This window comes from Meleagris gallopavo, chromosome 2 (assembly GCF_000146605.3).
Source record: "Meleagris gallopavo isolate NT-WF06-2002-E0010 breed Aviagen turkey brand Nicholas breeding stock chromosome 2, Turkey_5.1, whole genome shotgun sequence".
NCBI lineage: Eukaryota > Metazoa > Chordata > Aves > Galliformes > Phasianidae > Meleagris > Meleagris gallopavo.
The window spans coordinates 75,896,165-75,909,567 of record NC_015012.2 but is presented as its reverse complement, the minus strand read 5'-3'; the positions used below and the strand labels follow the sequence as shown (position 1 = coordinate 75,909,567).

Sequence of the window (13,403 nt, the reverse complement as noted above, 5' to 3'; positions counted from 1 at the left end):
TTTTTCCTAGCTGGTACAGAGCAATGTAATGTGAAGGCTTTTCAGCCAGAGGATGGTGTGTGCATTACTTAGAGGCTTAGATTTGGATCATTTGAATGAAAAGTGCCTTTGTTGCCATTGTGACATGATGTCATTGGAGAAGTGTACTGTCACAACTTAAAAAACACTGTGGTGGTTATTAGAGCCCAAGTCCTCAAAACTACATCATCTTTTCTGAATTAACATAACTGAGCAACTAAATGTGCAATTGTCTTCATAGTTGGTTCTGCTTAATATACTATTTATTTTTTTAAGGATAGGAGGCATTTGAAATTCCTTCTTACAATTCCTTGAAGGGCACATGAGCTGAAACCCCTCTTTACATGGTTGTTTTGCACAGGAACCCCTCCCTCCACTGAGCAGCCAGCTGGCCCATATCCCTTCATGGTTGACTCAGATGATGGGAGGAAGGTGCCAGTAGTACAAGCTTATGCTTATGGAAAATATCTTGGTTACTTGAATGTTACATTTGACAAGAAAGGAAATGTAGTTGAAGCAGTTGGAAATCCTATCTTGCTGGACACCAGTGTTCCCGAAGGTAAGTGGACTTTGAATTTGCTTGCTCTACTACAGTTCCAGTATTTCTGTGTTAAATACGTAGCACGATGTTGCAGAAGAATTCAGCTCTCTTCCTGCACTTGCAGCTCACTTCAGTGTGGAGTTCAGGCTGTGTCACTGTTGTATCCATTTTCCTCTATATTTTCTTTTCTAAAGAGTGAGATAGAAAGGCCCTTGAATATATGCAAATGCAATGTATGTCTTTGTTTAAAATCACTGAAAGTCCTTTTGTGGGAACTCAGGTGATACTTTATCTTCCCACTTAGCAGTCAGTAAAAAGCAAAAATTCAGATAGATAGGTGCTCTGATTTCATAAGCATACAATTTTAACATAACATTATAAATGTTGCTGTTGCTGACAAAGTTACATAGCAAATGGCTTAAAATTAATAAAGCAGTTATGACACATCTGTACACAAGCATTCTTGTATCTGTTTGTTTTCTGATAGAATTAGATTTGCACAGATGTGTGTGTAGAGTTAATTTCTATAATGGATTTATTCCTTGGCACTGATACTTGAGCAAGTATTCCTTTTAGCACAGCATTAAAGGGAAAGGAGCTATCTTTAGAAGAGAGAAAAAAAAGAGATGATGTGAAGTAAAGACCAGGCTTGTATATTACAAATTCTTGAATAGAAGCTGCCATCTATTAAGGCAGATGCCAGAAACCCCATTGCTCAGAAGCTGCAGCAGGACTGGGTGAAAATATGTGTAAGTGGAATAGAAGAGAGGGCCTTGCTGTGGCAAGAGAATAACTTATTCACTGGTTTCTGCAGTTCTGCCTCCTCCCTCCCTAAGCTTTGTTTAGAATGAGTGTGGGTGCCATATTGTTGGAAAAGCCTCTAGGAAAAGGGTAACATTTCAGAAACGCGCAGCGTGGATTTTTTTCTAAGTTTTGTATACGTTGAAAATGTGTGCAGTGCTTATTTCACACTTTTTTGTTTTGCTAATTTGAAGATGAGCAGATTAAAGAAGAAGTGGAAAAGTGGAGGAAAAACTTGGGGAATTACTCTAGAGAGATTGGAACAACTAGTGTTTATCTGAACGGTACAAGCGAAGCATGCCGTTTCCAAGAATGCAACATGGGGAACTTGATTTGTGATGCTATGGTAAGAAGCTACCACCACAGATGGCAATCACATCTATATATTACTCTAGGCTGATCAGATGAAATGCTCCAAGTCTCTGAAATGTCCCTGGATGGGCTCTCTGCTACTTTCTGTCCCTTTAACATGTCATACTTCCTTTGAAAGACTTGGCAGGAGCAAGGCTGCAGTGAATCTCGCTTTGTAGAGTAGGGAGCACTTTATTCTCAATATAGACCCTCATATAGAGAACTGTTTGTTCTGTTGAGGCTGCAGTTTTAAGAGAAAGGGAGAGTAGCTCAGTTGCCCATGACTCTGCTGTTCTGATTCTCACTCTGACAAGTGAGCGTGCCCAGTGCTTTTGCCTCAGCCAGTGCTGGCAGTGCCCTTTTACGGACTTTTTGTGAAACAGAGCCAGGTCTCAGGAGCTGGAAAGTCTTAGGGTGCTTTCCAGCTCTGAGAGCACCGCCAGCCCTTGCTGTTGCTGCCCACCTGCCCGAGGACCCAGTGCCAGCCCCAGGGTCAGGCTCCGTCTCTTCACAGTCCAGTGTCCAGGGGCTGTACTGGTGATTCTGGATGCCCCACTCCTGGTCAGGGCCTTAGGACAGGCCCTGGCTGGTAGGCTTGCCTTAGCGGACCAGTGGGGAGACCCCAGTGTTCCCAGCACCCCATCCTGGAGCCTTGCTCTGCTCCTACAGGTGTCACTGTGCTTCATTACATCATACCTTATCAGTTTTAAACCAACTGGTTTGGGTTGTTTTACTCTCCCACAGTAGCACCATTTCCTTTGCATGCTCCAGAGAGAAACTTTTACTAGTGCGACTGTTTTCAGAAAATGAGAATTGCCATAGATATCCACTAGCATTGCCACAAAATCAAACTGCAGTTAATAATAACTTTTTATTTAGATATTTCCCAAAAGCTGTTTATCCAGCTTTCACTGGGATGGCTTTCACTGTAATCCTTATGACAGTTCTTAGTACATGGGCTGATTTCCAGATCAGATTAAAAGTTGGTGTTTCTGCATTCAGTTCTGCTAAAATGGCAGTACCTTGCTTTGTACTAGATATTACTATATATTTATTTGGAAAAAAAAAAAGTGATCAAATACTTTGGCACTCTTTAAGATTGAAGAAAATCATTTCATTGTTCTTCAGAAGTCTGTGGACTTTCTTGATACACGTTGTGCGTTGGAATGTAAAATTCTGTTCTAGTTAAGTAGGCTGTAGTCAACATCTGCATTTGTCATAAACCCACATGGGTTACCTTTTATGTTCTTCGCAATACAAGTTCTACATTTGCTTTCCTGTCTGGTGCTGTGCATTCAGGGGTATCAAGGGATAAAATAGACCTGTCTGAAACATGGGCTTGAATATTTAGAGTCGCACTGGGAAATCTGGAGAAACATGGAAAGATTGTTTAAATAATTGTTCATAACAGAAGTCCATGTAGTTCAGTGATGCTTCTCCAACAGGAGCCCAACATCTGAGTAACAGGTTGACAGATGTAGATGGCATTTTACAAAATACTTTGAAGGAACTCAAAGGGGAAATGACTGAATTGTTAACTGGAGCATGTAAACTCTTGTTCTAAATTGCCTCTGTGTTCAAAACTAAGAGAGCAGAGAGTGTAGGAGCACATTTTAAACATATATTTTTTTAAGTACTGAGGAATTACAGATTTATAATCATGATGTCTGTTCCAGGATAATTACTAAATCAGAAGGTATAGTTCAGATTGAAAAAAATCAGCAACAGGCAAAATCAACTCATTAAGTATGAGTTATGAACCAAGAATGGATTTGGACTCAGAGAATAGTGAGCACTTAGTGAGCACTAAGCTGGAGCAACAAAGGAATTCTGCACCTACAAGTTAGAAGTCACAAAACATCCAGTGGAGGGATGCAGAAAAGAAGTGGATGAACCAGAGCAGAAAACAGGAAAATCCATCCCAGCATCTCGTCTCCAAAAGTGGCTGAGGGATGGTGGAGAGGGCAGAGCATACGTATGGCAAGCCTATGGAGATAGTGTGTACTCCAGTATGCTTCCAGCAGCTTGCAGCTCAGGGAGCTCCCAGGGCAGAAGCAGCACCTTTGTATTCCCTATTCACCACTGGAACTTCTTTCAACTTGCCCCACCCCCCTTGAGCCTTTCCGCTGTTCACCACTCACAGCATCCGGTGGCAGGGCGTTCCACAGCTGACCTGTATATCTTGCTTTCTCCAATCTACTGCCTGCTGTGCCCTGGCTGGATGCCTGCTGGAGGCCAAGAAACTATCCTTGCACTGGAACATTCGGTCCCTATTCACTCTCTTCACACCATTCGTGATCTTATGCATGTCAAATATTTTTCTTCCATTGTCTTTTACCAGGACAGACAGTCCTCGCCCACATCAGCATTCCATGATCAGACGCGTTTCAGTGTCTTTGGCCATCCTTGTACCCCCCACTGAATCTTTTCCACCTTTTATTATTCTTGAATTGAGAAAGTACACTGATTCCTATCCAACTTCCACATGCCCTTCTTGATATTTATTGATTTCTGTCATGCCCTTCCTGTAGTTGTCTCTTTGTGCAACTGACAAGACATAACAATAGCCATTCCATTATGGAAATGAGTCCATCCCTTCCATTATCTTTGTTTCCTTTCTCTTAACCCTTTCTTTTTCTACTCAATTATTTCTAATGATTGATTCTGTAGGCTTGTCATCCTTATGCAACAGAGTAAATCCCTGACCTCCATTTTCTTGACTACTTATGATGTTTCAAGCAGATTCTGTTTTGTCCTTGCAAGTTGCTTCTATCAGAGTTTGGATATTGTTGGAGACATGATGCTGCATGAAGTAGATTTTTGGGTCTGATCTAACATGCCTGTTTCATATTCCACCACTCTTCTACATCTCACTTCTTTGCCAACAGCATTCTAAATATCAAAAACCAATCCCAAAGAAGCTGAAAAATCTTAATTCCCTGCAATGTTCAACAGGAGCTCAGTTGTTCAGTACATTCCCCTGCATATTTGTAGTGTACAGCTGCACTTAAGTTCTGTTTACTTTCTGATTCTCCAAATGTGCTCAAATAATTTGTCTTCTTTGTCACAATGGTTTGAATCATAAAAAAAATCATCCTTTGTTCATCTATCTTTCCCTGGTAATGTTATGTACACACAGACCATGGGAAAAGCTGAGAGTTCACTAAAGAAAAAGGCAAATATTTTTCTTGTTAATAGTTTAAAAAAGCAAAATAATGTAATCTGCCATATTTTTTTTCAATCAGTATTTTACAGTCGGTACAAAGGTAATATTGGAGAAGACAGAAAACCTTTTGCTTGTTTTCAGTCTCAGAATGTAAACATCCACAGCCTGGACTAAGTGAAGACTAAAAATCAGTTTAAACATTTTCCTTTGATAGCTTTATGAGAATGTCAGACGTCCAGATAGAAAGTCATGGAACCATGTTTCACTGTGCATCCTGAATGGAGGTGGGATACGGGCATCCATCGATGAACAGAGTGCTAATGGTACGTAGAGCTACGTGCTGAGTGCTGGCTTTTCAAGAAAGAATTAGTAAGTTATTATGCAAGCCTGAACACAGTGTTAGGCATGGGCTTGTTCTGATGGGACATTCTGAAATAGTTATCTACTACTGCAGTGCAACTGCATTCAAGCTGACATGAGAAGTTTTTAGTAGTGTTTATACACAGTGCTTTTGATAATTTCATTCTCACCTTGCTGCTGTGGAACAAAGGAAGACAGTAGCTGTTCTTCACATCCTACTGTAGAAGGACATATGCTATGGTTGCTGGAAGCTTTCTGTAGTCTGCCATGAAACCAATCTTTCTTTTTTTTCTGAATGCTTGACATTTTACAGATCCCTTTTTCCCGATATCGGATAAATGGAAATTGAAAACAAACACAGTTTTTCACTTTAGCTTAATCCTTCTTCAGGGCTACATGAGTTCATCCTAAGCAATTGGAAAAATTCCAAAGTTAAAGATAGTAAACTTTTTTTTTTTTTTTTTTTTTTTTTTCCCTAAACCAATGTAAATAAAGTCTCATTTCCCCAGGTAGCATCACTATGGAAGATTTGCTGTCTGTTTTGCCATTTGGAGGTCGTTTTGATTTGGTAACACTGAAAGGTTCCACACTGAAAGAAGCTTTCGAGCACAGCGTGCGCAGGCACGGAAGAGGAACGGGAGAGCTGTTGCAGGTTGGAGGTATGCTTTCTTCCTTCCTTGCCTTGGTTTTCTAAAAGAGCCCTCCTTTCGACAAGCCTTATTTGTCTGACACTTAAAAAACTTTTGCATCGCCTCTTTAAAAATGGAAAGCAAGCTGGCAGCGTACTCCAGCTCCATGCTTCATCTGTGCCAGCTAACTGACACTATTTATCCTGAAGATGTTTAAGCTGAGTTGCGCAAGCCCCACAGCACATAAACTATCAATGATTCTTCAGCAGAGACAGGATTCCCTGTTGTTTCAGTAACCCATAAGCAACAGCAGTTCAATGCTTTAACTACAGGAAGGCATAGTCAGGTAGAGCTTTAACACAGTAATCGCTGCGACAAGCTCCTGTTCTCAATTCTTCACCAACAGCCTACCTCGTACCCCACGCCAGGCTTCCCTGCTAGTTGCTGCCCATTGTTGGTTTATCAAAATCAGTTTGTGCCATTGCCTAATGACTGGAGATGTGTTTAGAATTAGTCCAAGCAGACCATTGCTTGGAATTGCTCCAGAGAATTTCTAAATATTTTAGAGACAAACAGTTAATATTAAAAGCAAGCATTTCTTGAAACACAGCTCCCCAGATATTTATCCAGATGTGTGCTAGCTTACAGGCATGTTTATTCCTGTTCTGCCTGCAATATTGCACAGATTTCTTTGTTTATGTAGCAGAAAAGCCAGGCCCACGGGCAGAGGCCAAGCAATTTCCCTCCTTGCCTCTCCCCACACAGCCTGGTGATGGGGGCACTCATGAGATCCAGAATCCCCATGTACAAGGGCACAATCCACAGCTCGCCGGTGGCAAGTGCTCTTACCAATGAGTTACTTACCTCCAGGGTAAGGCAGCAGCACTGCCTTGTCTTACAAAGAAAGAAGAAAAGATACCTAGTAGCTCTGGAAAGGGCTTGGGACAGAAGATGCAGAGAGGAAGAGAGCCAAGGTCAGATGAGTTGCTGTGCTTTAGGTTGGCTGTTAGTGGCTTCCTGAGCAGCAGATTCTTGGTAATGCTGTTCTCACGACCTAGCCCTGCCCAGGCTTTGCACAAGGAGGGCTCACTGTGAGAAACATTCATTCTCCTACAGTGAGTAGGAGCTGCAACATTCAATCTTGGCTTAGCTCTCTTTTCTTCAGGACAGCGCTTGTTACCCATAATAGACTGCCTGGCTTGAGAAGTCACTTCACTGAACAAGACAGTGGAAAGAGAGAGCAGATGCTGACAGCAATCAGAGACAGTATTCTCAACCTTGCAGTTTCCAGTTTGTTTCTGGAGAGTTACAGTAAAAAGAGAGCAGGTGATCACACAAGTGAGGCAAGGCAGTATTTCAGCAATTCTCTAAATTCATGTATTTCCTTGCATAAAAGTTGATTTGAGCACTAAGAAAACAGGGCATTAACTGGCATCCCTTGAACTAACATAACCTCTCAGTCACAGAACTGAATGTATAGAATCTTAAAAATGATGGAGGATGCTGCTTCTAGTGCCATGTGTTCAACAGGCACTGCTTAAAGCGGTACTTTAACCTAAGGCTTAACTGCTTAAACCTATTTCCTGCAGGTATCCACGTGGTCTATGATCTCTCCAGAGCCCCAGGAAACAGAGCTGTTAGCATAGAAGTGCTTTGCACAGCCTGCAGAGTTCCAACCTACGTCCCACTGCAGATGGATGAAATATACAATGTGACTCTTCCGTCTTATATACTGTTTGGTGGAGATGGCTATCACATGCTGAGAGACAACCATCTGGCATACAGCAAAGGTAAGTACAGGCTCTGAGAATGTAGCAGACAAATCCTAAGAGTTAAAAGATCTTTCTGTAGGAGAAATGTCAGATTTTTTGCTTTGATTGGATAAATTTGCTTCTAATCTGATGGCTCTGGAGTGCTAGTTTTGGTTTTAGTCAACAACTACACTTTTTAATTTCAATTAAATCACAAATGTTTCAGTAAGTTCAAAAGTTTCACAAAGAAGGTGAGCCTCATCCATTTGGCTCTGTTAAGAGCACAGTTCTGGAATCATAGTAAGCCACAGAAAAAGAAAAAAAAGAAAAACAACAACAACAACAACAAAAAAAATGCAGCGGAGAGTAAGTATCGCATGCTGCCTTGCACTTGCACTAGTTAGTAAACAGTGCATTTGAAGGATAGGTGCTATTTCCTTCAGACCTCATACTTGCACTCTGTGGAGGTATTTGCAGACAGAATGATCGCTTCTGCTACTCCAGGACATAGAGCTCAAGCAAGCACCACCAGAGGAGGGGGCATCAGCCCACACCCCAACAGCACCACGCTTCTCATGAGCTCTGCAGCATGATGCTGTAAAGGCAGCAGCACTCAGGGTGCTGACAGAAGCCATGCTATGTTACCCAATGCTGTATTAAGATCTTTTATCGTGGCACAAACTGTTAGGTCGGTATGCATATGGTTGATGAAGGGATCTTTTAGGATAAAGGGAAACTTAAAGTATTTGAGATTGAAATTCATTATATACATTCTGTGATTTCAGAAATGCCCTATATATATAAAAAGTTCTTCTAGGATCACAGCCGCATCTACAGAATTTTCACTTAGCGCATTCTGATCCCAGAGTGATTATACTTCTGGTGATTTAGTTAAACATGTTTGTACTATCAAAAAACCACTTCCTTTCAGACCTCTCTTACAGACTATTTTTTGGTTTGTCAGGATGTTTCAATTTAAAGTTGATTATCACAAGCAGGAACAACATTTACAGTCAAATTCAGTCCACAGTTTATACAAGGGGCTGTAGGTTTTAGTAAATAACTGCTGATGCAGAAACAAATTCACAGAGATATCCAGTAGGAGCAGTGAAAGGTGACCAGTTTGAAAGGTTCCTGCAGCACCTTTCCATGCGTCAGTGGAGAAAAATGAAAATTACTTTGAATAGGGATGTGTTGCACTTCAGAAGTCCAAGAGTCTGCATCAGAAAGAGCCCACTGGAGATAGTTGGCTGCAATAACTCATGGGGATATCTGACTGTAGACTATTTTTGTGTGCAGCACAGCAATACCCAGATCAGACATTATTCTTAAAAGAAAGCCAGCTCTATAGCACTCTATCGAAAAGGAGGTGGGAACTACCCAAATTTCCATTGTAACAGAAGCAAACAAGAAAGCCAGCCAACTGAAAGGTTTTCTTCTCCAGTTAAATACGATTTCACAAAAACTTTTTGCTACAAGCCACCACAAAGTGGTGGTTTTATCTCTTCATAAAATCCAACTCTCTGCCCACCCTACACTGTTCTGACAGTAAGCTGCCTGAGTCAGGGGGGCCATGAATATAAAAGCCAGTCATTAAGGCTTGTGCTAAATCTGCAGTTCTTAATTGGGAGCAGGGCTTGGCTGCTGCAGAGAATGCTCATCATTTCTGCTTGTTTATTTAGGTGAACCTGACATCGAGGTTGTTTCCCGTTATCTTGATAGAATGAAGAGAGTTTACCCAGCAATTGAAGGTCGAATTAAGTTTTCTTCTGGGAGCCTTATCCAAGGAAGTCTTACTCTGATTTCTGCTTTGTTCACCGTAGCGTTCTGGCATTGCTGATTTTTTTTCCTCAAGTGTTTACATTTGGAAGAAAGGAGGATAGAAATGGTGCTGAGGTGGGGAGGACTGTTCTCTTTTCTCAAACCTTTAAACAAATGTTTGGGTTTCTGCATGGAGTCAATTAATAGCAAGGATTGTCTTTGATCCGTCCATTTTTGAAGTGAGTCTAGGGCAAAATTCATGGCTTTTCTCACTTTGAAAGAGCAAGCACAAACTGGCATGACCCACCATTCAGGTTGAGGTTTCAAGAAGTAAAGTATCAATGCTCCACCACAAAACAACCACTGACCAAAACGGGATCTTTTAAACTTGTCGATTCTTCCAGCTGCTTCAGTGAGTCAATCAAGTATCTGATTCCAGTAATGTAAACGAGCTTCTAGAAGTAGATATATTATAAGCACGCACACTTCTCTTTGACCTCCACTCAGGGTTTAAGCTTTGTATCTCAAAAATCTAGCTTACTTCCAGTTATTGTCTTACCTGCACTGATACCTACATGAGCTGAATTAAACTCATTAAAAGCATCGGTCCATTTATGTGCAATTTAAAAAGTGTTTTGCATTTTACTTTTTAAGACACAGCAGCTTACTTATGTTTTCCATTAATAAAGCTTGATTTGATTTCGATAAATTTTGACAAATGAAATATATTACCTCACCAATTAATTACGACCAAAGTGGGGACTATAGCTAGAGTAAGAACAAAGTAGCTAAGGTTATTTTCTAGGCAGATTTTACACTCAGGCAGGAATCCCAGCAGTTACTGGTACCAGCAGCATTCACAGAGGACACCAGATACACACAGATGCCTGAAGCACCAGGGAATCCTTTGGAAGCTTCCCAGTAATGGGGCTTTTTACAGCATAACCTGGGTTATCATAGCAGCAATCATAACTCAAAAGCCTCTTTCCTATACGGAGAGACTGCTTTAAAAACCCAGCTGTAAGTGCCAAGTTGATGAGGATCGAGTCAGAAATAGGATAAATGTGAAGTTCCATTCAGAACTGACATCAACATACTTTCATATTGTTTACTGCTCTATTAAATGGATGTGCAGAATTTTGAATAAACCTACCTTGATTTTCTGGAAAGCAAATGACACTTTTTATCAAGAGACAAGTTACTCACCTCTTCAACACACTATGCCCACAGATTACGTGGAGAAAGTGCATCACATTAAGGGAAACTGCACTGTGTTTAAATTTCAAGATCTAACGATTATTCACATAAATTCAAGAGCTGTGCAATGAAAAGATTTGATTACAGAGTTGCAGTAGTTATACTGTTTGAACAGGGAGGCAAGGAACAGCCGACCTTGGTGGCAGTGGTGACTTGTCAATGTGACGCCTAAAGCTATTGATTTACAGAATGGTCTTCCCCAAACCAAGGTAAAACCAATAACAGAGCCTGTATGTACGGACTGAGCTGTACCCTCACATCAGATGTTGAGCTGTATCTGCATGTCACGTATTTTGTTTGGTTTGTTGTGTTTGTTTGTTTAAATAAAAAAGGAAGTGAGATCAAACTCCTTTGGCGTGCCCAGAGGGAAATAACACAGCTGCACCTTTTCTCAGCAAGCAGCAAGAAAAGGAATACAAACAGTTAATGCAAACTGTATAGACAAAGAACATTAATACTGTATTATTTTGGATCATTTGTAAAAGCAAAAAAGAGAAATTGTCTGAAAAGCAATATCTCAAGAAATGTTTAAGATATGAAGATATCTCTGTGTTGTTCTGCGATTAAAACCTGTTAAAAATCCCTGCATGTTTTCTTTGCACAGTCCACTTCAGGAAGGCTGAGCCAACACATCACGTTTACTGGAAAAATCTTCCACACATTTTTGTACTAATAAATTTTTAGAAAACATTACGAACAGACTCATGTTGTCTTCTTTTCTAACCCTGTAATCCCAGTCTGTTCTTCTAAATGTCCTCTAAGGAACACAACAATAACTGCACTTTCAGCACAGCATATGCGCTCAGCAGCCTTGTTTTATATCATCCTATATTGTTGCTCACTGAGACTTTGGGGAAATAAATCTGGCTTTTACTGATTACAGCTAAAGAAAATAAAATAAAAATACAGATATCTGTCGTTCACTTGTAAGTGGTATTAAATTTTAATGTCTTTATAGCAGAAAGAGATTTTTAGAACTTAGATTTAATATTATTTACAAGAAAATGTACAATGCAAGGCTAAAATGTCACATATCCATTACATTAGTGCACAGCAGATTTTCTACCGCATGTCCAGTGAGGTCCCTGCATTCACATCCAACACGTCGCAGAGCTAGCTTCCTTTGGACCCTGCCAAGAGGAATCAAGAAAGAAATTGACTTAAATGTGAAAATATGTATTTACATATGGAACTGATCTACAACAGAATGAGATTTGAAAATATCTACTTGAAATCAGAGATAAGAGAAAGGAAGGCTACTGCTTCCAGGTTTTTAATACTTTCCTTGAAGTAGGTATTTCATTCCTTCTCTAGAAGTTCTCACCTCCTCCACTCTTAAATGCTAAGCACACTACTTTATATACAACAAATTTTGGCTCTGGAAGGGGCATTGGCATATTTTTACTATTGGATTTCTCTTCTTCCTCTGCTAGAATGCTTCTCCTGTCTCAGCTTACCCTTTTCCTCCTATTCTGCCTGAACAAACTTCCAAGGGACTGGCTACACACTGTATCAAAGCAAAACAGAAGTGCTTTTCCAATCCTATCCTTGTAAATTGTACACTCGCATACACTGCCAACTGCCATTAACCACAGCTTATCAATCTGCATTGGTACATGGAGCAAGATGCAGCTCCAACGCATAGGTACCAAGAGCTGGAATTAGGTTCTATATCCCCTCCAGCAGAAATTCTCCCATCACTATGCCCCTCTAAACGCTCAGTACTCAAAACAAAACTTCCAGGATACTCTTTTCTCTTTAAATGCTGACTGAGCTGAAATATTTTTGCTCCTCACTAACTGCAATCACATTGTGATACCACACAAGAAGGACCGGTCTGCTCAATAGAGATGTTACTGCAGTTACTTTTTCCCCCCCAGTACAACTGATAACCGAATAACCAGTTATTCATTTTAAACTTTTGCATTAAAATTGGTTGGAGCAAACTGTTCTTTCCAAATGGCTTCATGGGCAGTTTGCAGTGATTTAGGGGAAATGTTTTTTTTAGAATTGAGGGCTCAATATAAAAAACACTGCCTTCCACCCCTCTCTCTTCCACCTCTCTCTTCAGCTTGTGTTTGCCCTTTCATATCGACCCTCCCTCAGCTGCCTCTTTTAACCCATCATAGTCCTGCAACCCTCCCAACTAAGTCCTACAGTCAAAAACCATGGGAACAGTACTTCCTTCTGTTTTACTCTTGGCATGTCCAAGGCAGGAAAAGAGCTGAAGTTTCTGATGGGAGCATCTTCTTTTCCCTTCCTTTATTCTAATGAAATGCGAGACAGTGAATCACTTCCCTATGTTCCCATGAACTCAAATGCTTAACACAAAGCCTTCACATTTTTTCTTCCAGTGCTATCTGAAGACAGTCCAATATTCCCACACATTTATTGGTAGCTGCTGTGATACAAAAGCAGTTCAGTGCAGTAAAACAGTAGGGTTAGGTCAGGTCTTCCGTGCAGCACACAAGTAAACCAGGTAACTTCCTTATTTGCTTGGCTGGTTGGATCTTTCTTGGTTCTGTATCTTGACTGTGTGAACACTGCCCTAAATACGTCAGCTACAGAACCAATGCACAGAGTAGTAGTTGTTAAACTTGCCAAGCTGGTCTCATTTCAGTGGCAACAATGGAAGGTGCCCTAACTTGTCCTGAAATCTGTCATTTGTTTATTATGCAAAACAAATCACTGCTCAATCCTGTGGTGCACTCTGGTGGTTCCTGGACACAGGACTCATGCAACAGAAATCAAATGATAAATTAAGGGCT

General features: G+C 40.7%; 2 protein-coding genes across 3 annotated transcripts in view; one reads left to right on the top strand and one right to left on the bottom strand.

Annotated features, from left to right (window-relative positions):
* Positions 1 to 11,328, top strand: part of NT5E (5'-nucleotidase ecto) — a gene marked incomplete at its 5' end in the record, with an annotated part of 23,565 nt that extends 12,237 nt beyond the window's left edge. The window contains 6 exons of the mRNA XM_010707688.2: positions 380 to 577; positions 1,555 to 1,706; positions 5,092 to 5,200; positions 5,747 to 5,896; positions 7,456 to 7,656; positions 9,300 to 11,328. Coding sequence (XP_010705990.1) covers positions 380 to 577; positions 1,555 to 1,706; positions 5,092 to 5,200; positions 5,747 to 5,896; positions 7,456 to 7,656; positions 9,300 to 9,457 — 968 coding nt within the window. The remainder of the gene's footprint in view (positions 1 to 379; positions 578 to 1,554; positions 1,707 to 5,091; positions 5,201 to 5,746; positions 5,897 to 7,455; positions 7,657 to 9,299) is intronic.
* Positions 11,329 to 11,554: 226 nt separating this feature from the next.
* The window catches only part of SNX14 (sorting nexin 14), a 54,848-nt gene continuing 52,999 nt past the window's right edge, over positions 11,555 to 13,403 (bottom strand). For both annotated transcript variants that reach the window (XM_010707657.2, XM_019613114.1), the window contains one exon: positions 11,555 to 11,765. In XM_010707657.2, coding sequence (XP_010705959.1) covers positions 11,727 to 11,765 — 39 coding nt within the window. In that variant the 3' untranslated portion in view covers positions 11,555 to 11,726. The remainder of the gene's footprint in view (positions 11,766 to 13,403) is intronic.